General features: G+C 47.0%; 1 protein-coding gene across 1 annotated transcript; it reads left to right on the top strand.

The window, feature by feature from the left end:
* Positions 1-2,892: 2,892 nt before the first annotated feature.
* SLC13A3 (solute carrier family 13 member 3) lies at positions 2,893-26,989 on the top strand. Its single transcript, XM_059862847.1, has 13 exons — positions 2,893-3,003; positions 11,945-12,210; positions 12,534-12,697; positions 16,562-16,628; positions 17,354-17,539; positions 18,407-18,532; positions 20,972-21,067; positions 22,789-22,893; positions 23,857-23,954; positions 25,160-25,272; positions 25,570-25,731; positions 26,071-26,208; positions 26,795-26,989. Exons 1-13 carry the CDS (start codon positions 2,893-2,895, stop codon positions 26,978-26,980), a joined length of 1,818 nt encoding a protein of 605 aa, XP_059718830.1. The 3' UTR covers positions 26,981-26,989.
* The last annotated feature ends 482 nt before the right edge of the window (positions 26,990-27,471 follow it).

The following is a 27,471-nucleotide window of genomic DNA, read 5'->3' as shown; positions in this document are numbered from 1 at the left end:
AAAAATGCCATGAATACGAGGAGGTGGAAAGAGGAATGAAAGGAAAGAGGGAAAGACAAATGAAATGGAAATAGAGGGATTTTGTCAGCAGAAAGTGCAGTGCAGTATTTCTGAGGGAATTGCTGATTATTGATGGAGTTGCCTTTTCTGTTTATTTTGGTATCTGACATCATCAGTGGTTTCTGTGGTGGGAGTGGGAAGCTCTTGGCAACCAGCCTGACTTTAGGTTGGCAAAAAGACCAAGTTCTGTTTTGCCCACTGATGCCATGAGGGCAGAACTGAACAAAGGGGATTTTTCAAGATATGAGTTGGAGACCTAGAGGAGCAATAAAAGGAAAAAGAAATGTCAAAAAAACCCCATTCAAGCAAGGAACAGGGATGGAGACACTGTTGAATAATCTGGGAATGCTGTTGCCATGAATTTTGGACAGTGGCTGCTCTGTGATGGTAGTTACTGCATGTATATGTAAAAACTATGCATACAAGATATATGGTGTAGCTTTTTTCAGTGAACTTTTTATAGTCTAAGCCTTGATGTCTGCAGGAAATTGGTATTTTCCAGTTTTGCAAGATGCAGAACACTGATAACCTTTTGCAAGCCTCTTCTCCCATCACTGCTGATAGAAAACCAAGTTAGTGCAATAAAAGCATAAAAGCTCATTTGCAACCCAGGGTTCACCCTGTGAGGGTCACTACAAATAAATAAAGCCCCTCCCTGGCCCAAGCACAAGCTGTGTCCCACTGTGGTCCCTTTGGGCACTTCACAGCACCTTTCTTTTGCCAATAAACTAAACTATTTTTTAAGTAATAGCCCAGGAGTGATCTGACCCCATTGATGGAATGAAGGCACAGACAAGGCAGCTGCAGCTGCTGCTGGCACTGGAAATGGGGGTGATAGAGATGGAGTTTACAAGAAAACAAACTAATTAAACGTTAATTCCCCTCTGAAGGCCAGAGAACCAGCGTGCAGCCCCTGCACAATGGGCTCGGCTGGGAAGCTCTGCAGGCTGAGCCAGCGTCTGCCCCGCTGAGCCGAGAGGGGCGGGTGGGGCTGGGGAAGGGGCTGTCCCGGCCTGAGCCACGACTCGCAGGGATCGTGCTGCCCATCCCCTTGCCCTGCACACGGCCAGAAATGTGTATCCTTGTAAGAGAAAGAACAAACTGTGCCCGTTGTTAGTGTTTTGAAGCTTTTTTTTAACTTTCAAGGCTGATTTTGAGAGAAGTTTTGTAGAGCTCCTTTGCTCCCAGTCTCTGGCTGATGGGTATTTTGGGTAAGCTGAACCTGTTTTAAGCAGTTGCATTGTTTTACTGGCCTGAATTTTGCTTTCACTCATCCCTCTGTCCATCCTCTCCATCATGCACCACTACCAAGCAATGAAGCAGCTTCTACTCCCACAGCCTGCTGTAGCATCGAGGCAGCACAGCAATCTCCTACTCATTTACTTTGGCCATGAAAACTTTGCATTCATGTTGTTGAGCAGTTCAGGGAAAGCAAGATAAAAATCCTCATGGATTTCTCTCGGCCAGCTCTGTGCTCTCTGCTGGGCCCCGAGAGAAGGTGCGCTTGCCAGCGGGGCAGGGCAGCCACGGGGCCGGGCGCCAGGCGGATGCCGGATCCTCGCGTTGCCAGCGGCCCCCGGCAGTGCCCGGCAAAAGCTTTTTGTGTCCGTTCTGCTGTTTGAAAAGAGCTGCAGTGGAGATGTCGCCACCCTTTAGCCCCTGCCCGGGATGGCTGTGGGCTTTAACTGATTTGTTACTGTTTGTGCAAAATTACATAGATGCGGTTAAGAAGAGGGAGGGGAACGGAGGAGGTGGATGCAGACCAGGGGCAGAGTCCTTTCAGATGGGAGCACAGTCCTGCCTCTATTGCTGATTGGACCTCCACATTCTGATTTCTTGTTCCCTGTGTGCCAGTGATTCATGAGTTGTATAAGGGGGATGTTTTCTCACATCGGCTTTTTAAACCGATGCATTTGACTCCAACTTCCTTGATGATCTAGGAAATGGTATCAAGGGGGAGTAACTCTCCAGAGAGCTGATTAATTGTGAAACGGAGGTTTCTCTGTCATATATGGCCCTCAGAGGATGCTCCTGAAGTACTATGGGTGTTACTTTGCTTTCCCATTTTTCTCCCCACCACTCAGCTTTGTTTAGCCTTCAATTGCAAGAAGCCAGGCCGTGCAAAAAGCAGCTCCCTTGGCTTTGATCTCTTGCTCATCTTGATAGTGGAGCAGCTCGGTTTCCCGGGACGTTTGCGCTCAGACGAGACCAGCAGCCTCCGCAGCGCTTGCTGAGATTCACTGCGGCCAGGAGAGGGGATCTCGTCCTGTCCCACGTACTCCCCCATCTTCTTTCTGATGGCCCCGATACAGGGCAGAGCTGGCAAGAAAATCCACCCTCGGAGTTCAAACTGGGCAGCTTTTGTGTTTTCTTTTTGACTCGTGAAGCATCCTCAAGGTCCAGCCCGATAGGACCCCCAGGGTACAGTCAAGGCTCGTCGCTTGCTTGCTGGAGCTCACACGTGTGAGAGCCAAGACTTTGCCTCTTGCTTTTCCGCTATTTCCCATGGCTCTATCCCGCTCCGCTCCGCTGACCTTTTGTTTGGTTGTGTTTGCTTATTTTTAATAAGGAAAAAAAAAAAGAAAAAGAAAAAAGGCTGGGAAATGGTGAGGCGGGGGAAAGGAGGGGGATATAGGGGCCGTATAAAGGGCGGGTATCGGGGATAGGAGGCGGTATAGCGGGGCGCGGCGCCGTGGGGCGGTGCGGGGCCCCTCCCGGTGGGCGAGGCGGGGCGAAGAAGGGCGGGGGGTCCCGGGGGGGTCCCGCCCACCGGGAGGGCCGTTCCCGGGGGATAAAGCGGGTGCGCGGGGTGGCCGCGGCGATGGGCGCGGGATGGCGGCGCTGGGGGCGCTGGTGAAGAAGGCGTGGAGCGTGCGGAGGTTCGTGGTGCTGCTGTGCGCGCCGCTGGCGCTGGTGCCCATCCTGCTCAGCCTCCCCCCCAAGGTACCGCTGAGGGACCCCCGTGGGCGCTGCGGGTTTGGGACCCCCCTGAGGGGCGAGGGGCACGGGCACCGACAGACTGCGGGGCACGGAGCGGGAGAACACACCGGGGACGCTGCACCGGGAGCTCCAAGTGCGTGGAGCGGCGTTCCACCTTGGGAGGATCGGGGGCACAGCCTGGGGGCTCCGTGCCACCGCTTGCCTCAGCACCGGCAGAGTTCGCCTCTCGAGAGGGTCACCCTGCTGCCTGCCAGGGCTTGACCATGGAGCAGAGTGGGCTGCACCGCTCCTCACGCTTTTGCAACTTAAAGTGCGAATGGAGCGGGCGTCCTGCGGTCGTGTCGGGTTTATCGGGGGGAAGAAGGGATAGATAACGTGAATTCTAGTTAATGTTTCTTATATAGACATTGGGAGGTGGGAGGATCGTATCAGCTCAAGCTCAGTGGCAATGATCAGTGCTTCTTGCTGGTACCCAAGCGTCCTGTAGTTTTTATCAGTAGTGCCCAAATGGCTTCTGGGGAAACTGAGGCAAGACCAGCATCACCCAGGGCGGGGCTTTGCAGGGCTTGGGTAGAAGGTAAGTGCCCGGTGCTGGGAGTCTGCCTGGCATCGCTGGCACATCCCCTGAGCGATGGGAGTGGCAGTGGGACAGGGAGCTGCGGAGCTGTGCCTCTGGTTGTGCTGCGGGGCTGGGAGTGCCCGCCCCGCTGTGGGTGACTCAGGGGGACCTTTGGTGCTGTATCTGAAAAGGCTTTGCGAGTAAGATAAGTGGTGTTTTGTAAAGGTGGAAACTGGTCTCCTCTGAAGGTTTGTGCTTTAGCATGTGATGAGCTGCACATAAAGCAATCTGCAGCAAGACTTTGGGGGCTGGAGGATTTTTTTTGCACAGCTCTTGAGCACCAGGAACCTCTGAGCCTTGGGTGGAAGTCCACAGGGCAGTGAAGACACTGTGGAATTTTGCACCGTTGACTTCAGTGTGAGCCGGATTTCACCCTCGTGTTCTGACTCAGATCCATTTGAGAATGACTCTTTTTATGTCAAAAAATAAGTAATGATCAGTATGTAGTGACTATAGAATAGTTTAGGTGCTGTAAGGACACAAAGCTGGCACTTAGCTCTGCCTGTTCAGTGCTTGTCAGGTGACACCTTCTCCTTTGAGATACAAAATGCACCTGTTAAATTAGAAAATAACATAGATTGACCATTGCTTTTTTTAGTGACACCATATATTAAAAGAGACATTTATTTGGATTTAATGTCACTTTTTTCCTCTGTTTTTTTATTGTTGGCTGAGTTATGAATGGGACTGTGTTAAATGTCTGCCTCAAGGAGCAGAAAACATATTGCACAACAGGTACTAAATTCCCTTGCAGATTCATAACTAAATAGTTACATTTCTACATTAATTTTCAATAGCTGAACAAATGACTTCTAGTGTATTTAATAGCATCCTGTTTGGCTTTGGCACTTGGTAAAATTGTGAGATAGGATTAGAGAGGGAGGAGATGCACTGTATGCTCAGTGCAAGCTCATGTCTGGTTTTGTGCAGTGGCTAATTGTGAGAACAAATCACAGATGAGCCCAGTGCTCACCTTGATCTAGGTGTTCTGTGTGCTGGTTGAAGTGTCACACCGGCTGTACAAGGATTTGGATGTTCAGGAAAGGGATTTCTGTATGTGTACAGAACTACAAAATGTCTCTGTGGTGTCATGGTGCTGCTCGCTCCTGCTCAGCTCCCAGAGTGAGCTGGTGGTCCACCCCAGGGTGCAGTCCATGGAGGACCTCATGGGGACGGTGGTCTGATCAATGCTGTTTTATTGAAGAAAAAATGATGTTGGGAAAGTGGAAATGTTTGCAGCTGAGCGGGTGGCTAAGCAGGGATACAGCTGTGGTGATGGAAGGAGACCCTGGCAGAGCTGGCTGCTCTGCTGCTCGCCTTGGGGGTCTGTTCTTCATTCCCCATGGATTTTAAAGCATCACAGGTGGTAGCAGTGCCACTGGCTGGTGCCTGTCAAAACCTGGATGCTCACATGAATGAGTATTTCAAGCAAGTCCAACTGCAGCTTCCCCAAGTTCTCCCAAGGCTTGGCATAGGGGAGGAACCTGTAGCTGCTAACTCCTGTACACAGTTGTATCTGTTCATGTTCAGGGGTCAATGATTTATCCAGGGTTTCAACACTAAACTCTCTCACTTGTTCAACAAGAAAGAAACTTGCTGTTGCATCAACAGGGGATTAAGTTCTGACGTCTGGAGCCTGCCTGACCCCCTGTCCGCAGCCCGGGCGGCGAGGGGCTGTGGGAGGGGAAGGAGCAGGTTACGCTTTTAACCACACTGTGAAAGCAGCAAGGGGGACGAACAGGGTCAGCAGGCAGGGCATCAGGGGTGGCAGAGTGTGGAAGTTGTCCTGGCCTGTGATGGCAAAGGCTGCATGCCCTCGCTGCACCGCCCTAGTCAGGCGTCTGTCCTGCCACGGGACTGCAGCCCAGGCTGGCCTCTCCTGGGCAGCTCGTGAGAACTGCTGCAGGTGTCCAGCAAGAACTCAACTGCCTGGGCTGTGCTGGAGTCACTGGGAGCCTGTCCCAGACAGGGCATCCAGGGACAGCAGGCTGGGGCAGGAGGGGTCCTGCGTGATGTGCAGTCGCTGCAACAGCCGCGATGCTGCCGAGCACTCGCACATCTGGAACGTGGGGGTGTTGGACAAGCTGGAGAGCCCTGTGCTCCTGCTGGCATGTTGGAATGCTGCCTGGCAGGGTGCAACAGAAACTGGCAGGAGAGGAGAAGCAGTGAGGCTCAGCCTCTGCTGGTCTCAGGATGAGCCTTCCCTTGTGAGAATGTGTCTTACAGGCACCTCTGCAGTAATTTCCTCTCTGTGGATGTCAAAAATCTGTTCTCACATCGTGTCACCATTTATGTTCTCCCTGCTGGGATGCTCTGCAATTTTAATCACCTGGAGGATTTCTGCCATAAAAAGCCACCTCAGCTTTGGTTTCAAGGGCAACATTTCACTTGGATCTGGAGACCAAGAACCCATGCCTTAAAGCTGATAGAACACAACAGGCTGTGGCTCCTTGGATTAGTATGTCCTTTCTGAGTGATAGCCTGTGATGGGGGTGCAGTGGGTTTTCCAGGGAAACCTACACTTAAATGACATCCCCCTGCAAACACAAAAGAGAAAAATCATCCATCAGGTCTGCTCTTACTGGTGATGGACTCCAGTGTCCACAACTTCAAGATGTGATTAGAGCTCTTGCCAGCTGTCACTCTGCAGTGATTTTTCTCCAGATCCTCATGTGAGTCCCTTCACAGAGGGATGGTGACTGCTGCTGTTATGTTAATTGCCCTTGTTTTTAATTGCTCTAGGTGGTGGTTGTGTAGAGGGAGGCCTGTGTAAATGGTTTTGTCTACAGCCTCCTTTCTGCTAAATGGAGAAATGAAATTTCTGCTTTGTGGGTGTGTTTTCTGAGACCTCAGGGTGTGCTCCCCAGGCTGTGTCTGGAACAGGGCTTTCTGTCCATGACATCAGGCAGCAGAAGGAAGTGCTCTGTGTGGAGCCATTCCCCAGGAGCCAGTTCTCTGCACAGGGGTCTGTGTGTCACCTCTTGCTCTGGTTGCTGCTGAAATAGCTGAATATTTGTCCCGTGAGTGGGAGTGCCTGCGACCCCCCTGCTCGGAGGGCTGTGAATGATTGCAAAGAGCTGGGGCAGGGCAGGAGGGGCTGGAGGAGCTGTTCTGCTGGAAGGGGCATGGGGGCACTTTTAATGAGCTGTGCAAAGAGCTTGTTCCAACAGCTTCTAATGAACTCAATGTCTACAGCCTCTTGGCTGGGTAACAGCTGAGGCAGCCAAATCTGCTAAAAGGAGCTCTGAGCAGGCAAATAGGGCCCAGTGCCTTCAGAAAACAGACTTGACTTCCTCGGTGGCCACAGAGCAATTGAAAATTAACTTGGATGGGATGGGTCCTCCTGGTTTGTACAAGGAGACTTTAAGATCTTCCAGAGGAAAAATGACACTGCTTGCACTGGAAAGCAGAGAGCATGAAGGGCGTCTTGGTGGGCAGAGGGGTGATGCAAATGTAGAAAAAGGGGATGGGAGTGGGTTGTCCTGCATGCTGGAGGGAGCTGGTTTCTGGCTGGAGAGCAGAGCAGGAGCATGGACAGGCAGGGAACAGTCTAGAGAGCAGCCTGGCAGTGATTGTAGCCTGGTTTTAGCATTTCAAACACAAAGTCCATCTCTGCAGTGTTTGTGTGTGGTGATTTGGGAAGGCCAGTTTCACAGAACTGGAAGCAATGGTCAGTTAAAAGATGAGAGCAAGAACTTCAGTGGGGAAAGAGGGTGATAACTGAAGGTACAGTGACTGCATTTTACCACATCCTCTGTGAGCTTCAGTCCAGAGAGAGGGCCAGCCTGGCAAAGAGCAAGCTGGCACTGGGAGGATGTGAAAGCAGCAATACTTGGGTTGGGGGAAAAGGAAGTCTTTATTGACAAGAGTTAATATTAATTCTGCATTTAAACTTGTCTGCCTGATTCCTGCCTGTGTCTGCAATGGTTGACTCAATGATTGTAAAGGTCTTTTCCAAACTACTTTTTTCTGTGGTTCAATGAAGAGAGATATGGAAGAAATCCCTGGGCAGGGTGTTGAGGGTGATGAACACAAATGTTATAATCTGTTGCCAGATGGACAGTGAAGAAAAAGCCACATTCGGTGAAGAATTTTTGTTCTGTACTGAGGAAAATTCTGATAGTGCAATCCTACAGCATAAGAAATTGACTGATAATAAATATTTTTACTGTGACAGTAGCTAAACAGAAATTTTAAATTTCATACATCTAACCCTGGCTACTTTAAAATCTATAAGTTCAGACAGCTTCCATCCAATAGTTTTGCAAGAGCTGCTTGAAGAGTCTGTTGTGTACCAATAAAATGGGTGTATTTCTACAAGCCCCAGTACAGATGGAGATCACCAGGGATGCTGACCACAGGCCAGGCTGATCTGTAGCCTCCCTTGGGAAGTGTTTAAAAAAAACCTAAATGGTGGGAGATCATAATGTGTAATTAGCTCAACACAGCCACAGGACTGGCTACCCACAGCCGAGGTGGTTAATGTGGTATTTGTGTGCATGGGATGTGTGAAAGTTGACAAGAGCAGTGAAGAGTCTACCAGGCTGCTGTTTGTTGAGTTGGTGACTTTTTGCTACACACTCAATTTGCCCACTTTATCTGAGCTTCAGCTGTATCATTTTAAAACAGATTTTTTTTTTTTTTTTTGCCAACAATGAAATACCTCAAGGAGTTTAAATAAAAGTGTTTAAGCTTTATGTCATTTTAGCACAGGAAAGTAGATTCCCTGAAGCTCTTGCAGCTTTGTGGCCTGTGTTACTGCCCCTTTCTAGCCACTCTGCAAATAGCCAGCAGGAGCAAAACGACTGCACTGGCAGGGAGGCTGGTAAACAGGGCTTGGGCTGAGTCCAGATTACATAATTCTTGCAGGAGCTGGGTTAGTAGAAATCAGATTCCCAGATCCATCCTGCTGGAGAACAGGCCCTGGGCACAGTGGGGTTTGTAGCACAGTCACAGCTGTGCCATGAGAACACTCAGTGCTTGTTTTCTGCTCCAGCTGGTTCTGCATATCACAGGTAGGATGTTTCTTTGTGATAGCAGAGGGATAAAAGGGCTCCAATACAGCCAAAATCTCTCTTGGTGTTGCTGTCAAGGTCCGGGAGGAGCCCTGTCTGCCACTCTTTTACCTGGTTAGAGGGTGGGGGGCAGCCTGTGTGGCTGATGGGGCTGTGATGATCATGCAGCATTCAGGGGCTGATGGAGAAAACCCAAAATTTGGCAGTGCCAAGGCAGGGCTGCTTTGAGCCCTGAGTCTGCCTGGTGGGGAAGCTGTGGGCACTGGGTCTGATGGGGAACAAGGTCCTGGTGTCCCTTCCAGGCTGTGCCTGTGTCTCAGTGCTCTGCCTGGGTGAGCCAGCTCGCCTCGCCTGACCCACATTCCCTGGGGCACCTCATCTGCCCTTCCCAGAGACTACAGGAGACAACCTCGTGGCTTGGCTTCCTCTGCCACAGCTCAGCAGGTCCCCCAGGGTGGAAAATCCCCAATGCTTTGAGTGTAGCAAAGACAGGATCTGTGTCTGGAGGGGCAGAGGTCGATCCCAAGGCTCTTGAGCAACAGGAGGAAGAGCTGCTGCAGTCCAGAGCCACCAGTGCTTTCCTGGAAATCATTAAATGGCTGTATAATTAACCTGATCACAAGATCCATTTTAAAGTTCATATGTGCCACCATGAACTTTGATAGAGTTCTGTTGAAAAATACCAATACAAAGCTGTAGGGAGATACAAGAAGTAGGAGGAGTCTTGACAAGGATGCAGCCAAGGGATGGAAGGACAAAGATCATGTGGAGGTGATGGTGCCTCACAGAGCAGTGAGTTCAGCCCAGCCTGTCCTGGCCAAATCCCTAAAGGAGCATTCTCCTGACATTTGTTAGCATTTATTGCTTCTGTGCTGACCAAGCATACCAAACACCGGGGACATCAATTAATTAATATTTGCAAAATATCTTGAATTAAAGAAACTTTCAATTTCATATAGAGTTTGGTTCAATTTTATTGGTAACTTTTTAATTTTTTCAGTCTGGGGAATGCTTGGTTGAAATTGAAGTTATCATGGATTGGTCTCGTTCCTTTTTTTTTTTCAATGGTGGTCCTATCTGAAAAACCTTTTCAATATAGCTTCAGTTTGTGCTCTTTTAGGGTAGAATAAATTGGATAAACAGCACTACTGCTTTCTTCAAGTGGTTTCCTGTTGATCAATATAGGTTTCAAAAATTCAGGGAAGCCTTTCATATAGCAGTTCTTTCTGCCCTGTTTCATTTTTACCCCTTGGCTTTTGATCTTGCACTGAAGAGGAGTTATTAGATTGATGCTGTGTCTCATTGCAGTGTTTTCCAGAACATTTTCCATACACTGGAGGATAAATATCCATTACTTATAATTAGTTTTCTAAATTGTACATCATCTATTTTGTAAAGTCAATTAAAGCCTTCACTGATATGCTCTTGTATCATTGTTAAATATTTTCAGTTGCTCTACTCCAGTAAGAGCTGAAGTGTCTTTATTTTGAAGTTGACTTTGGTGCAACTTTTCTTACAGGAAACTGGAGAATATTTTGCCAGTGGGAGAAAAAAATTATCCATATGGTCTTTGGAAGTCAAATGGAAAAGAGCTTAATGAGAGCAAAGCTATTTATTTGGCATATAAAAAGAACCATAGTAAAGAGGAATTACCAGTTGGCACAGGAATTGAATCACTAATCTAGAGGCAAACACTTGAGAACATGATTCTTTATTTTTGTAAAGTTTAGCACTGCCAGGTTTGCTGCTCTGGTCCTGCTGGTTTGGGGGAAGTGAAGCATGGGGAGCCCATGAGAGCAGCCGGGTGCCAGGGCTGGGCTGAGCCTGAGGGCTTTGCTTCACACACTCATATGTCATTCTATTGGCATCTAAATTTAGGTCTGAAAACGATCTTTAAATCCAGATCTTGGGCACTTCATATGAGGCATTGAGACTACTACAATTAATGTATGAAAAAAGTCAGTTGCGCTCAGTTCTGCTGTGCTCATGTTTCCACATTCACTGAAGTGCTGGGGCCTTGCTAGCAGGACCCCTTGTCAGTGCAAAGCCTGGGTGTCAAAAGAAAATCAGGGACTCTATCATTTTGTCCACCTTTCAAACCCTCACTTGCAGATGTAGTGAACATAAATCCCTGTTGCTTTTGACCTCCTTCAGCCCAGGCCTGCAGCAAACTCTTTGTAGGTGAACAGGCAGGTGTGGCTGTGCTGTACCTGCTCTGCTGCCTGGCTGAACCCTAAAATGATGGGGCTGAGGCCACATTGTCCCCAAAATGGAGCTCCCCACAGTCCCCAGCCTTGGCAGGGAGCAGAGCCATCTCCCCCTCAGAAGCCCAGACTTGGTCCAGGGGAAGAAGGTCCCAGCAGAGGGACAGAGATGCCTTTGAGTCGCAATTCAACCTGCACAACAAGCTGGAAAAGTGATAAAATAAATAGTTCTGTGGCTTCCAAGTGATGCTCAGCAGTTATTTATAGTGCTGTGGGCACTCTGCCTGTGCTGGCTGACAGTGTCCCTGTTCAGCCCTGCTGTGACCCAGCTCAGCTCTGCGCTGGGCTCTCCCGTCCTGGGCTCGGGGCCGCTCTCCCGACTTCCTCCCTTTGCTCATTGTTTTGGCCGTGGCTGTGGTGACAAATGGCTTTGGTCTAGTTTGTGCCTCCTGGGTGGATGGGTGAATTCATGCTGTGGTGTGGGGGCCCTGGGTTTCTGCCAGCCCTGGCCGAGGCCGGGGTGAAGCCGGGCGATGCCGGCCCGCAGGAAGTGCTGTGACACCAGGGTGCTTGATTTACTGATTTCCGTAGGGACTGGGACCAGCTGCCATGGAATGGCTTCTCATAAATCTCTTGGGAGACTCTGATCCAAGAAAAGAAACCTTTCTGAGTGCTGCCTTTTGCAAATGTGGGGGACACACATCTCCCAAGGCTGTTTTTGTATAGCTGTGCAGAGCGTGGTCTGTGGAAGTTGGAGGGAAAGCACAAACATCAAATGGTTCAGGCACCTGAGCATGTCAGCAGCAATGCCAGCCCTAATTCAATATTGTGGGGCAGTTCCTGGTCTCCAAAGATTCCTTGTCTGATGCCTGCAAGCATGTGGGAAGATCAGGCAGTCAAGGAGGATTTTGGTTTTGCTGTGGTCTCAGATCAGTCCTGAACCCCTAACACAATGTAGGAAGGTAGATGTTGTACTTGATGGAAATGATTTGGGAGAAGTACTGCATCCTTAAGGGAGTAACTGGAGCTTTTTGCTTCTCTAAGTGTCTCCAAGTGACAAGATGTCTGTAATGCCACATCTCACTTTTCCTCTCCTCCTTTTGCAGGAAGGAAGATGCCTCTATGTGATCCTGCTGATGGCCCTGTACTGGTGCACCGAGGCCCTGCCCCTGGCTGTGACAGCTCTGCTGCCCATCGTCCTCTTTCCCTTCCTGGGCATCCTCCCATCTAACAAAGTTTGCCCACAATACTTTTTAGACACCAATTTCCTGTTCCTCAGTGGTTTAATCATGGCCTCAGCCATTGAGGAGTGGAATTTACACCGCAGGATCGCTCTCCGGGTGCTCATGTTGGTGGGAGTGCAGCCAGCCAGGTGACTATGGGGGCAGGGGGTTCTCCCTGGGGGATGTGAGCTGCAGGTGCTTGGGAAGAGACTCTGCTGTGCTGCTCCAACATTGGGGGCTGTCCACACCCCCTTTTCTCCATTTGTTCAGCTGTTTGCCCTTGGGCTGATGCAGCACAGGGAGAATTGTTTGGTTCAGTCCCATACTTGGGCTCCACTCAGTTCCAGGAGAGTCACAGAAATCCTTTTTGGTATTGGTTTTGTTATCTCTGCACATGAGCTTTTCCTCCCAATGTTTCTGAGAACTTGCCAAACTGAAGAAATTCAGCTTTTCCTTTTTTTCTCTCTTTCAGACTAATCTTAGGGATGATGTTGACAACGTCTTTCCTGTCCATGTGGTTAAGTAATACTGCCTCCACTGCTATGATGCTTCCAATTGCAAATGCAATTTTAAAAAGCCTCTTTGGGGAGAAAGACACATCTAAGGATATGAACAGGGAAAATGAAGAAAACCAAGGTAATTGAGACAGGGCAGTAGTAAAAGCCAGCTGAGGTCTGCCCTGCTGCCCTCAACTCTGCCCCATTTTATTGACTTCACTGGCACAAATACCATGTTCATTAGCTTGCAGCTCAATCTCAGGCTGGTCCCACTTTACTGCACACTTTATTCCCATGGTGGAAGAACATTGGCAGAAAACTCCCTTTTATCTGCCCTTTCCTCATGTCATGCAGGAGGCAAAGCTTATGAGTGGCCTGGAAAACCAAAAAGAGGCAATGCCCAGCCAACCTGCTCCACAAACCTACTGCTGGCACAGGTTAAAGTCCAGCTCTGTGGCACAGTGCTGGTGGGATTCGTAGGGATGCTGTGGGGATAGCTGGAGCCAGGGAGGGCTGTAGATAGGGCAGGTGATGAGTGGGGTCCCTCCCTCTGGCACCCAGGGCTGTCGTGCACTTGGGACATGTGTGTTCTCTTGTTTCCCTGCTTGTTCACCCATGGAACTGCAGCCTGAGCTGGAGGAGAAAGCAAGGACTCAGGGGAAGGCTGGCAGGTTAATTATCTCTCTATAAAGTGCTTTGTGATTTTTTCCATCTCCATGTTGCTGTTTGGTGTTGTTCCTGAGCAGGTTGAGCATAGGTCAGGGATGTGTGGCCAGGTAAGGTCTTTCTCCAGCCCTCTCTTCACAAGCCATTCACCAGAACTTTGGGCTTCTGGCAGACAGTGATGAGAAACAGCAATCCAGAAATGACATCCTGACATCCCTTTTACAGCTATTGCTGATAGCTGGAGCAGTACTCACAGCTTCTTCTTGTTCTGCTGCTGCTTCTTGCACTAATTAGTAATTCATCTGCCTCTGTGATTTAAAAGCAGTGGCTTCTTGGTTCCTGCTGAGTCCTGGGGCAGATAAAGGAGTCCCCAGAAGAAGGCTCAAACATGTGCACATCTAATAAAGATACAGTTAATCATTCTTCATTGATGCTTAGCAATTATGAGATATTTGCACTCCAGGTTGCTTTATCATGTTTGCCTTATGAATTTTTGACTATTCACATCTATTAAAACCAACCCCACTGATTTCCTTGCTACAATTTCCTGTTCTGTGTTTTGTCAGTCTGCTTTTAATCTTTTGGTCCCCAGCCTCTGAAGTTGACTGTGTAGTTGTGGCTGTAAGTACAGTAGAGTTTGGAAACACATAAAAGGAAGATTCCCCCCCTTGTCCTAGACACTGTTAAGCACAGAATTAACATCCTTGATTCACACTTGCGGTGGTAAGAGAAACCAGAAAAGGCAAGGGAGGGCCATGCAGGTAGAAGAATGAATAAAGTGATGCTTTGCAAATATCATGTGATGGTGTGATTATGGTTTTTTTGGTGGGTTGTTTTTTTTTTTTTTGAGATAAAGGCTTTTAAAAGTTATTTATGATACAAGCAAAGGAGGAATCGCCTGTAAAATGTACATTTCATGCATCAAAATCTGCATTTTTATGTAGACTTTTTATTTGAACTTTAGTGTTCCAAGGTAGACTCATCCTTTCCTGTAATCTTTTTAAATGGATGAGCAAAGCTGAGTTCCTTGAAGGAAGCCCTAAACCTAAAGTCAGTCAAATGAGATGAATCTGACATTACTCTTAGGAGTGGAGATGTGCAGATGACAAAAAGGTATACTCATTTCATAGTTTATTAAATGGTTATAACCTCTCTGAATTGTGATCTGTCCTTCAAAAAAGATTCATTTGTGAAGAAAGCTGTATGTGGAAGAAAACTTGTACAATGGCATGTGATAAAATCCATCTGCCAATTGACTTGGATTCATAAAAAATATTTGAGTGGTTTAAAATATCAATTTAAAATATAATAAAGAACATGTGACATTTCAAAGCATTTGACTCACAGTGTATGAAACCAGTTTTCTGTAGGACTTTGCTTGCACACATGGTGCCTGAAATTAAGTGATCTCTGATCAGTTGGTGACACTTTTTTCCTGATGAGAGAATCTCAAGATTTTGATCACTTATGTCCATGCTCAACCATGTGGGCAGCATGTTGCAGATCAGCAAATATTTTACATTCTTGTGTCATTGACAGCTAAAGCTGAGTGTAATGATCTGTTCATTTTCACACGCTTGGCTTCTGATGCAGGAGAGCAGGCAGTGAGGTTGGGTGGCTGAAGTCCCAGCTGGTTCTGGTGGATCAAAGCAGGGTTATAAATTTGACACCAATAGACATTTTTCAGCTTCTAGAACTTTCCTTTTGGAGGTGAGCCCTGCAGTTCTGTCTGACATCTCCAGCAACAGGTGTGTGACAAGCTGTGCCAGTGAGCCTGACCTCTCTCTGCTTCTGCCCACTAACCCCTCATTGGCAATATTTCATTTCTCTGAGCACCTTAAATATCTCCAGGCAAAAAAAGGGAAAATGGACAAAAAATGTTGAAGTAGAATGAAAAGTTTTTGCAGAGCCAGGACTGGGCTTCAGTGGGACAGAAGTGTAAGAGCCTTTGGGCTAAATCCATTGAGGGACCAACAGTCAACCATGGGTTAATGTTCATCCTTCTAATTGCATTCCTTCATCATGGCAAGGTTGGGATGAAAGCTCAGCATGTGTGTGTCCAAGCCAATTCCCTCCAATTCAGGAAATTAGCCATGTGTAAAGCATGACCTTGCAAAAATCCTTGGTTCACTGAGCTGGAATGAGCACGGTGTCTTGGTGCACGTGTGGGTGAGTCCAGAGACTTTGACCACTGGCTTGTCTCCATGCTTTTGATCTCTAGGTCACATTGGGTGGAATGGGATTGGGTTTTGGGCTAAGAAGGGGTGCAAGGAAATTTGGGGATTGCTTGAGTGGCAGTACCAGGAATTGGGCTCTGTATGTAGCTGTCTGCAGAGCACAGGGAAGTGCAGGCACACAAACCTCTGGAGCCAAAACCACGCTGAGAGGACAAGGAAAGGCAGCAGAACCAGCAGGGGTGGGGAAGGGCCACCTGGGCTGAAGGTGGATAAAACTCACAAGTGTGCCAGTCCTGTGAGGAACGTGGAAAATGAGGTTTGGTAGCACATTTCCCAACCCCATGAGGTCAAGCCATGACCACAAATGCCATGAGCCTCAATGCCAGGTCTGGTAACAGAGAGTGATTGTATTGCATTTCTATTTTTTGATTTCTGAGTTCTCCCCTGGGTTGGTGTGGTCAAGTGGTGTGCAGCTCCCAGAGTACTGGGACTGGCTGCTCAGCCTGCAGGGTCTGGCATTGTGGAGAGGTTGATGAGCTTGGAATGGTCCTTGCTGTCAGGGTGGCTTTTGGAGGACCCGGTACAAAACCTAATCCCCAAATGTGTCTCACTCTTGTCTTTAAAGAAGGAATTGCAGCCTTATGGTGACTGCACTAGATGTCTGCAGGGTGTAAAATTCTCACCCCATGGGAATGAAGCTCAGTGACAGGAAGTGCTGTGCCTTGGGGAACCTGCCTTACAGATACAACAAACCCCAACAGTGTTCCTTCCTAGGGATGATTAAAGTTAATCCTCCCCTAAGAAAACCCACCCCAAACCCATGACTTGGTAAGGGATACCCTTGAAGTCTTGGCTGTGTTAGAAGATCCCAAAGGCCAACCTTCTGTGGCAGAAGCTGTAAAGGGACCAAGTGCCTGGGTGTTGGAGGAGAAGCTGGGTGCTGTGGTGGGGCTGGAGCAGGGGCAGGAGGAGGAGGAGGAGGGCTCCTTCATCCCTGCCAGGGGTGAGCTCCTGACCCCATCCCCTTGGTGTGAGCTCTCCCTTCATTTTCACAGCCCCTCCTCTAAGATGGTAGTTGTTTCCTCTGTCCCTCTGTTTGGTTCAAGGAGAATTTTCTAGATGCTTTGAACTGTTTTAAAGTCCTCATCTTTCTTTTTCAGCATCTTTACAGCAGAATAAACTTTACACTGTACCAACTGAGATGCAGTTTCTGGCAAGTACTGAGGAGTAAGTTAACTATAAAGTTTGTATTAGAGAGTTGAGAGAGAATTATCCCCTGAGCTAGACCAAGTGTTAGGAATTTGAAATTCAATCATTGCAATGTTTTGATTATACTGAACATCCCGGTCACTAGCAGCCTGATGATAGAAACCCTCCTCTGTGTGTCCAGCATCCCTCTGCATGTCCAAATCATTACAGAGGTTTTTTTTCAGCCACTCTGAAATCAGAGATGTCTCCTGCTGGGGATTTGTGCCTTGGTTTTCTCAGGAACATCCAATGTGTGAAGCTGATGATGTAAAACCCCCCCGGATTTGCACACTGGCGATGGTCCTGCTTTGATAACAAGGATGGGGAGGAAGCATCTTTTCAGAAACACAGGAACAGATGTTTCTTCCCTCAAATCTATCAAATTTTAGTTCTTTTTCCTTTTTGGCAGTCCTGTGGACTTTATGCTCAGTGTTACAAGCTGCTGAGGGGCTGGGCAAGGCACAGGCACCCTCAGCTCCTGTGGATGGGTCTGGGGGTGCTCTGTCCTCTGCAAGGCTGACAGTCCCACGTGGCACTTCACCAAGCAGACCCCTCTGCAGCACCGAGCTGCTAAGGTGTCCTTGAGCACACTGCTAGCTTGGATTTCTAAAAACTGGGAATTTTCCTTCTGTCAAGGCTCTGAAGTGGTTGCACTGTATTTAAACCAGGGCTTTCACCGGATTCTCTTTTGGACTATTTTAAAGCAAAGATCTGGCGGAGGAGAAGGAGCTTTCCAGTGATGCTCTCTCAGACTTAAAGAAGGAGGAGGAATACAAAACAAACATATGGAAAGGTTTCCTCATCTCAATCCCATATGCAGCCAGCATTGGAGGTACAGCAACGCTGACAGGAACTGCACCAAACCTCATCCTTCTGGGACAGCTGAAGAGGTATGGGAGGCTGTCCTGGGGATCCTTGTGAATCCTGCAGGACAGAGACATGTTCTTCATCCCTGCAGGAAATTCCTTTCTGTGCTGAGTGCTGGTTTGAAAAATTCATGCTCTTCCAGTACATTTTGGGAAATGAAAGCAGGGAGTGCACCAGCCTTAGATTTAATAAGCAGATTTCCAGCCTAGCCAGGCAGGCTCTCAGCCAGACTGGAGCATGTGTGCTTCACCTCACTGATGCTTTTAATCCCATTGAATTTAATGGGACTTGACTCCACACCTACAATTAACCTGGTAACTGTTTTGATGAAGCAGACTGAGTAGTGCTTTGTGAGCAATTATAGCTACTGCTGTATGGGAGAAAGAAAAATAATGAACACACCACTTCTTAGTCATAAAATATTCCTCCTGTGTACATAGGAGCAGAGATTTGTGCCAGTCCAGGTGCCCACAGGTATTTCTTACTTTTGCTGACCTCTACAAGAAGTACATACAGCCTGTCCTGGGCACTGCAGCATCCCTGCCAGGTTCATGTCCAGGCTGCCCAGCAGTTTCTGTAGCAGGATTTAATCCTGGGTATTCAGGAGGATCTTTGCATGAAGGCATTGGTCAGCTGGAGGGAGATTTCCAGAACTTTCCTTGCAGGCTTGTACAGCTGGGCTGGGTGAGATGGGGGTGGCAGGGTGTCCTGGGAGTTGTCCCAACACAACTCACATTTCCTTGTGTCCAGATAACTCACAGGGATAGTTTTTAAATGCACAGGGGCAGGACTGTGGGGTATTTCACTGCTGATTTCAGATGCTTGTTTACCCATGGATGGAAGGGCTGCTTTCCCATCTTGCATTAACTTGATTTTTCCCATTTGCTTAGTTATTTTCCAGAATGTGATGTGGTGAACTTTGGTTCTTGGTTTATGTTTGCATTTCCTTTAATGCTGATTTTTCTTCTCATGGGATGGCTATGGATCTCCATCCTGTATGGAGGAATTAACCTGAGGTATGTTGAGATTCACTATACATATATGTACTCTGGTTTTATTAGCATTATAATATGTTTTCATCATGCTTCTCATCCTAAATCTACTGATATCACCCAGGATCATCTCCTGGAAAGTGGAGGAATTTACAACTAACTCTAGCAGGCCCATCCCATAACAAGTCATCTATTTTTAAAAAGCTGAATAGAATAGGAAGGTTTTAAAGATATCTCATAGTTACATATACTTTATCCAACTGAAATACATGTACAGAGTATGCATTATATTGATTCAGTTAAATGTATAATCTTTAAAGGGTGTTTTACTGCCTGACCTTGGCCTATGGAGGGTAAATGGCAGATTTTTAATAACAGAAGGAAAATGGAATCTAGCATTGAACACCACAATAAAATCTTAGTTCCCCATGAAAGAGACAGGATTTCTTCTTGGGGCAAAAACCTGGGTTTGGAACAGATTACTTCACAACAGGTCTTAATTTTACAACAAGGTGTTAATCTGTAACTGAGAATAACATGTTTTTCCTGTAAATCTTTGCTGGACACATGCAACCCCTCAGTGTGCACAACCTAAAGCAATTGCAGCACTGCTCTGCTGCTCATGTGGAGACCTTTTTCCCCCTCCACACTCTCACAAGTGATTGTAACAAAGTCAGAGTCTTGCTTCCTCCAGGGACCATACAGAATTCGTGATATTTAGAAAAGCCTTTAATTGTTGTTTTGACTTTAAAATGCAAATGTGGGGAGAGGGGAAAAAGAAGAACAGGTGTCCAAATATTTACATTGTCTCAGACATAGGGGAAAAAAAGATCAATGGGAAAGTTTTAATCCAGAAAATGCCAAGGGCTTGTCCTTGACTTGCTGGTGGGGCTTCTCAGGAGGCTCTGAGTGCTGCTGTGTGATGCTTGGCCAGCTCTCTCCTGAGAGCTGTGTGATGCTTGGCCAGCTCTCTCCTGAGAGCTGTGTTGCTCTCACCGTGTGCCAGGGCTTGTGCAGAGCTGAATTCCCGTGTCCCTGGGCATGGCACATCCCCAGCCCCTCAGGTGAGGGAAGAGGCCAAAGCCAGGGAAAGGCAGAGCTGCTGTGGAGCCCAGGGACGTGATGCTCTGTGTTTGCTTTGGCTCATCCCCCAGCGCAGGGCTCGGCTCTATTGGGATAGCTGGGCCAGCACGGATGCCAGAATTCCCCCGTGGTGGAGGAGACACTGCAAAGCTCCTCAAGTACAGCCAAGGCTCCACAGGAGCCTTGCTTGGGCTGTAACTGCCTGGGGATAGGGGCTGGATTTCTCTGTGGGCAGGTCCTGGGTGTCTGCAGCAGGGCACGTGCAGGTGGACACTTGGGCTTTGCTTGAATCCAAAAGGCACTAAAAGGCTGAGGAGAGAAAGGAGGACTGTCAGAAACTGGGTCCAACAAAGTGAGCTGTAAAGCTGGGATAGAAATGAGAAAGAAATTAAGTGGGTTTGGAAATATCCTGTTTTAAGAGTGGAGGGCTGTGGGGAATGGAGCTTTTTGAAGTGGGCTGGCTGAGCTGAGGCTGCTGTTAATAACACCTCCCAAAACCAAGAAATTAAAGGGCCAGGAACTTGAAATGCAGGAGCTTCTGAATGATCAGCCATTCATCTCTACAGAACATCCAGCCACCCTTTGAAACAACAAATGAATGTAGGAAGGGCAGGGACCATGGGGATGGGCAAATGTGTCTGAGACAGAAATCTGGGGTTGTAGTTTTAGTCAAGGTCACAGGCAGTGTTGGAAACCAGGTTCAGTGTCATGGGATGTGATGGGAGATGAAGTGCAAGATATGAATATATCATTTGTATGCTCATGCTACAAAGGAGCAAACTGTGAGCAGTCAGTACAGCCAGGCTAAGAGGCTTAGCCAGGAGCACATTAACATTCCCGGCCACTTAGAAATTCCTCACATTTTTTGTTGATCCTCAGCAGCATCCTGGGATCACCCAGGAAATTACAAGTGACTTGGAAAATGAAGGGACAGATTAATTTTCTGTGTCACCCTATTCCTAGTAGTTCTGCCCAAGTAGGTAACTTGCTTGGAAGGAAGACAAGGAAATCCTGCAATGTTGGGACTTTCATTTGGCAATCACAGCCCATGCTGGAGGAAACAGTTCAGAATATAAATGAGAGGAAACTTCCTCACCTCTGCAGGGACTCCTTTGTGTGAATGCAGAGACAAAGGACATATAAAATAAAGCCTTATTACCTTTATCTCAGCAGAGATTTTCATTGTTATTCTTCATAATCTGAAGATAACACAAACTGAGCTGCCAGAGACATGCAGCTCTTTGAACCTTGAAGAGCAGGTGCTGGAGAAGGACACCGAGTCCTGCATGTGCTGCATAGAAAATGCATTATTTCCTATGTGTCATTTAGGTCAGAGGCATGTAAAAATGCATGTAAAAATATAATTGTGTTTCTTGGCAGGGGCTGGAAAACAAAAAAGTCAAATATAAGAGTGGATGCAGAAGCCCGAGCCAAGGAGGTGATAAAGGAGGACTATCAGAAACTGGGTCCAACAAAGTGAGTTGTAAAGCTGGGATAGAAATGAGAAAGAAATTAAGTGGGTTTGGAAATATCTTGTTTTAAGAGTGGAGGACTTTGTGGAATGGAGCTTTTTAAAGAAAATTATACCTATATTTCTACTGAGTCTGTTTGTAACCTGCTGAACTTTGCTTTTTGCATGCTCCAGCCTCCTCACCTTTGCTGGCATGAATAATTGCAAGTAGCAGCTTGCACTCAAATCTTCTGAAGAACAACATTTCCTGGTATAGAGGGAATTCATGCTGGGTTGTTCAATTATTCTTTATGATTTTTCTACTCCAGGAACAAACCCAGTTCTGTGTGAGTTAGGTGCTAACCAACACAGGCTGGATTTCAAGGGTTTGTGCATACCTGTCCTGCAAAGCAGGAGGCATTTACTGAGCAGGCTGATGAATCACATTATGGATATGAATCATATGGATTGTGGATATACTCTAAGAAATCTTAAAGCTCAGAGAAAGTGTACAGAAAGAAATCAGATCCATACCATGGAAACACATTATTTTTTCTGAATAATTCCCTCAGCTATGCTAGTCAAGTGAGGAAAGTAAAAGCTGGTACAAAGGTACAAACTGCAATGATGGGGATTATATTTTGGAGTAAGGCACCAGCAGAAAGAAACATGAGTTTTAGACTGAGAAATGCCAAGAAAAAGGGAGAAGCAGGAAAAGCTGAGTATCTCCAGAAATCCAACCCTGCATATGTCCAACCATCCACTGATATTCTGGGCAGCCAAGACCACTGAATACTGTTGAAAGTGTAGGGTTTTTCCTTAAATGGTCTGTGTTTCCCAATCTGTAAAATAATATTTTCATACTCAGGGCAGTGCTGTGATCCAGTGATGTTTTTTTCATGCTATCGACATTGTAATTATTTCTGTTGTGTGGAACATGGAGTGGTTCTTCAAAGACAGCTCTCTGTGCCTGTGCTGTAAATGAAAGCAATTGGTTTATTTGTTCCATTCAGTACATTATCAAGCAGCCTGCAAAATGTCTCTGAAAGAATCAAAGTCCCACTTTGAGATCTAGGAGTGGGAAAGTCCATTAAGCTGAGCTCTACCAATTTGATTAGCAACCCCATAACTAAAAATCAGCTCAAGCAGCCTCTTCCCAAGGGCTTGTGTGCCCCTGCCTGTGCTCAGAGAGATTTTAAATAGAATTTTGAGGCATCATCTTAAGCCTTGGTTAAACCTTAACCCCACTAGATACTTAGTGAATGCTATTGCCTTTTACCCTGCTGTTTGTCATGTGTCTAAGGGATAGTGTTTAGATTTTGACCTTGGAGGAATTTGTTCCTGCTGTCTCATGTATGATTTGAATCTCAGTCATCCTTTTGTATGGCTTGAGCTGCAGTGCCACCATCCCTGGCTGGAGGGACATGGTCAGAGGAGTGACCATCAGGAGCTGCTTGGCCCTTCCAAACCCAGAGGGTCAGCCTTGCATCCCACTGCTGGGACATTCCTGATCTCCATCTTGCCTCTCCTTAAAGTTTTCCAGTAAGAGACTATTGCTGGCAAACAGCACTATTTGCAGATAGATTTACAGTCTGTCCCAATGTGTCATGACAGATTGTGTAGCTGGTTTTAGAAAATCAGCCTTGCTTCTCAGCCAAGATGCTGCAGCAGGAGCTGGATACTTGTCCTAGCTTGGATCCCCTCCTTTAGCACATCAGCATTTTAACCTCATTTCTTTTCATTTCAGGTTTGCAGAACAGGCAATTTTCTTCTTCTTCTGCATGTTTGCAATCATGCTGTTCTCCAGGGATCCCAAATTCATTCCAGGCTGGGCAAGCTTGTTTGCACCAGGGTAAGACTTTTTAATTTTCCTTCCACTCTGCCACTTTGCAGTAACATTTCCAAGTCACTGACATTCCTGAGTTTCTGATTGAGTTGCTTAACACTATTACTCAGATTTCCTTGAATAAATTAAATGAAGTAGCAGAGCCAACTTTGTATTTTCTATCTCCTAGAGGAGGTGCATGAAGCTAGTGGGAAGTTGTCATGTGTCTGTTTGAGGCCATCCCTAGGATTTAATGTAGGGAATGCTGTTCATAGGTATATTTACAGTGAAATACTGACTTCTTTAGGCAATCCACTGATCTCACCAGTGGTCTGAAGACTGAAGAGAGATGGCAGGAGCTGATTCTGAGTGCCATCCTGTCTGTTTGCCAAGTTTGTGTCCCCTGTGACAACCATACCTTGTGAAGATGAATAGATACAGCAGTTAGGGAATGCTAGAGCTCAGAGAGGGTGTTGTTGTTTCTTAAAAGAAGAGACCTTCATAGTTTGGTGGGTTTTTTCAAATAAAATCCTAGTTTGATAAATGTTTCCTTAATATAACAAAGTAGTTATGGACCTTTTCCTCATCAGTGAATAATTTTACTGGGTGGAGCCTGCCTTTCACCCGAGAGTTTGAGCATTTTGCAAAGAGCTCAAATAAAAAAGATGGTTTGGGCTCTGTCTCTCTTCCTCCCTGCAACAGGCTCAGGAAACTTGTCCTTATAACTCTGCAATCAGAAAACCAAAGCATCAGTGTGGAGGGGATTAGATGTTGGTTTTTACTTTTGTTGGGCAGCTTTTCTGGGGGGTTCACAGCCCATGGTTGAAAAATAGCTCGACAGGGAATTAAAAAGGAAAATAACTCTGAACAACAAGCATTGTTCAAACCTGATGGAAACTTGTAATCTTCTTTGGTAAATCCCTGTTCTCATAAACTTTGCAATTCTACAGGCTTGTGCTTCTTACAAGTGTTTCTGCTGCTTTTGGACAGGTTTATCTCAGATGCAGTTACAGGAATCACCATTGTGATTATCCTGTTCTTCTTCCCTTCACAAAAACCTTCCTTCAGGTGGTGGTTTGACTTGAAAGGTGAGTAGGAGACCCCTCCAGGCAGGGACTCAGTGCTTGCCTGTGTCCTGGCAGGGCAGGCATGGGGCAAGGAGCAATGCTGTCCCCCCTTGGAGCTGCAGTGTGCAGCAGGGTGGCTTGAAGGTGACATTTGATCCTAGAGAGGCTTTTTTTTTTAAATCTGAAGTACCAGCAGAGGCTCTGCAGTCACTGCCCTGCTGCTGATGGCAGGAATGGCTCAGTTGCTCATGAAGCTGCCAGGGCTGATGGCATGGTGGGATGAAGTGACCTGAAATGGGTGTTCATTTACCACAGCAACCCCGGTGGTGGAGCAGAGGTTTGGTGTCTGACTTCCCAAAGGCTCCTGTCCTTTGGGGGGAGCATGGACCTCTGGGAGGGCAGAGCTGGACTAGTTGTCCATTCTCAGACATAGGTGCTCTTCCCCAGGTTCTGGAATAATTTGAACTCCTAAAGCTCAAACTCTCCAGCAGGTTTTGAAGTCTTGGGTCAGTTGTCTTGAGGAGTAATGAAATACAAATTTTAATCCATAAACTGTTTGGAACAAGAGATGATCTGAATGGAGAGAGGTAGCTGATGAAGGCCCTTTGTGGATGATGGAGAATTGCCTGGTGTCTGTGGGAACAAAATAGCAGCTGCTCTGAGTTATGCACATTTGTTGTCTTGTCCATACACAGGAAGATGTCTAAACAGGCCTCCTGTGGATAAAATATGTGCTCTTTTTCAACAGAAAATTTCAGTCCTATTAGTGCATCCTTCCATACAACAAAGCTCACTTTTCCACGTATTAAGAAATGGCTTTTAGGGGACATGAGCTCTCTGCTGTTAAACTCACTGGCTGTTGAATGACAAATGGAAAATTAATAACATCTTTAATTCAAATGGCAGAAAATTCCCTCCTTCTATGGACCCCCATCCATTGAAGACAATGTTTATGTCTGTTACAGAGAGAAAATTAACCCAATATTAAATATTAAATCAAAAAAAACCTCAAAGAAAACTTTATTGCTAAAATGTTTTTGATTTTATTTTTACATCTGATACTAAGTTAAATGCTCCTTTAGTTGGCTAATTCAAGACACTCCATGTGTGTATTTGATCAGCAACTCATGATCAGTGAGCTTCAGCACTGCTGTCAGACTCGTGGTATCATTCAGTCAGGCTCCTCTTTGGGTGGGTGTTTGACACAGCCTCTCCTCTTTGTCCAGCACCAAACACAGAGACCCAGCCCTTGCTGACTTGGAGGAAGGCCCAGGAGACAGTGCCCTGGAACATCATCCTGCTGCTTGGAGGAGGCTTTGCCATGGCCAAGGGCTGTGAGGTGAGGCCCACAGCAGATGCCACGTGGCATCATCCTGCCCAGCAGGGTTGGATCTTATCAGGGGGTCACTTGGTGTTCCCACTGGGCTTTGGGAAACTTGTATCAGTGCAGCCATCACACTCAAAGGACATATTTGTCAACTCCAAGTGACAACAGTACACAGCAGATATCTAAGGAGGCTACAACTCCTTGCAAGCTGCTTGCTGTGAGACACCCTGAGGACAAGTTCTAGGAGAGGGCCAGTTCCACTGCAGGGATGCAGGAGGACGACTCCTGTTTTTTCTCTCCCTTCTGCAGGAGTCTGGCTTGTCTGTGTGGATAGGAGGCCGTCTGCATCCCCTGGAGGGTGTGCCACCTCCCGTGGCTGTCATCCTCATCACCGTTGTCATTGCCTTGTTCACAGAGTTTGCCAGCAACACTGCCACTATTATCATCTTTCTGCCTGTCTTGGCAGAGCTGGTAAGGTCATCCCATGGCAAAAGCAGCTCTTCCTCTGCCCCCTCCTTGCCCTGCCTCTTGGGTGGGTGGGTTTGTGTTGACTCTGTGCTGGGACAGGCACTGGGGAATTTTCCTGCTCCTGGGCTTCAGGCTCTTCAAAACCCTTGGGAGCAACAAGTCCTGTAGCATAACGTGGGCACTGAGGTATAATAATCCTTCAGACTTTGTTGTGAGAGATGTGATTATTTATTACAGAGTGTGGGATGGGGCTGTGCACTGCTGGCTATTTGCATCCTTTGGTTCATCTGTTGGCAGCTGAAATCCCCAAGGTCCGATTTCTGTTCCTTTCTGGTTTTCCAGGCCATTCGTCTGAAAGTGAATCCCCTCTATTTAATGATACCAGGAACTATAGGATGCTCCTATGCATTCATGTTGCCAGTCTCAACACCTCCCAACTCAATTGCCTTTTCCTCTGGACATTTGATGGTCAAGGATATGGTAAGTTCCTCTGGATACATAAAATGATGATAACGATCAGCCTGAGTGTTTAAAGAAGGGTTTTTTCTGTATTGTTAGTACTCAATATGTAGTAAAATGAGAAGACAGAAGTCTGATACTGTTCTCAACAGTGTTTGAAGGCACAGGATGGAAGGAGCTTGCACAAAGTTGAAATTTGGAGCCACCATGGCTCTAAATGGTGACAAAAAGTGGTCCTGAATGTGGTCAGCATCCCCCAGCCCCTTGTCCTGTTCCTCTAGTGTCAACAGCTCAACTTTCATAGGTTTCTGGATGCAGGAAAATTTCCCCAGCTCAGTGAAACAAAGCTTATGAGTAAAATTAGGCTTAGTCCCAGTTCCTGCTCACATTCCTGAGGTTAAACAGATGTTAATGTTTTTGATGGATCAAAGCTTGGTAAGCAGCTGCAGAATGGCCTTTGTGGCTTTAAGCCTGCTTAAAATGTTGCTAATATTAACAGCAATTAAACCTTCCATTTTTATAATGTTTGCATTCAAATAGCTTCGTGCTTCACATGCTGTAGATGTCCAGTCTAAACTCAACAGCTGTCTTTGTATTTCTTTTGTAGGCAAGAACTGGGTTGCTCATGAATCTTATGGGAGTTCTGCTTCTTAGCCTGGCTATGAACACATGGGCCAAGAGCATCTTCCAGCTGGGGACCTTCCCTGCATGGGCCAACATCCATGCAGAAAATGCCACCTCACTTGTGACAGCTGTAGAAAATGTCACTTTAAGTGCACTAAATAAAATATGAACAAAGCCACCCCCGGGGAAGGACTCACTCACTTAGGACTGGGGCACTGGAATCGTCAGAGTTTGTGCAGGAGGAAAAGCCACCTGGCTGCTCACACTGTGTGGGACCTTCTGGCTTAATTTTATTTCTAGAAATTCTGGTCAGTGTCACAACATCCATTCGTTATTTTCTCTGGAGATCTTTCCCCACCTTTTGCAGGTACAAATCCGACTCTCCCAGAGTCCTTCTGTCACAGATGGTTGTTAACTGGACAACCTGTAAACATGGAGCATCTTTGGGTAGATGCCTGTCCCCCCATGAGAGCTGACGAGCCTTGCTGCTCCAGCTTCTGATACCCTACCTCGTTTTGGAAAGCAGCCCTGGCAACAGGGTGGAGGCAACTGGATTATTTTTGTGCAACCCAACGTGAGTGAGTGTATCAGAATCTGGCCGGGGAGAGGGCGGCGTGGCCGGGTGCCTATGACAGGGTGTAAGGCTGGGGTCTCATTGCC

This window comes from Haemorhous mexicanus, chromosome 18 (assembly GCF_027477595.1).
Source record: "Haemorhous mexicanus isolate bHaeMex1 chromosome 18, bHaeMex1.pri, whole genome shotgun sequence".
In the NCBI taxonomy this organism is placed as follows: Eukaryota; Metazoa; Chordata; class Aves; order Passeriformes; family Fringillidae; genus Haemorhous; species Haemorhous mexicanus.
The sequence above is the reverse complement of the archived record's forward strand: the minus strand, read 5'-3'. Positions and strand labels throughout refer to the sequence as shown.

Excerpts from the sequence above, each read along its gene's own strand:
- SLC13A3 (XM_059862847.1), top strand. The coding sequence starts at position 2,893 with ATGGCGGCGCTGGGGGCGCTGGTGAAGAAGGCGTGGAGCGTGCGGAGG. Across the intron at positions 23,955-25,159 it reads GTGGTGGTTTGACTTGAAAG|CACCAAACACAGAGACCCAG; the intron begins GTGAGTAGGAGA and ends CTCTTTGTCCAG. Across the intron at positions 25,273-25,569 it reads CCATGGCCAAGGGCTGTGAG|GAGTCTGGCTTGTCTGTGTG; the intron begins GTGAGGCCCACA and ends TCCCTTCTGCAG.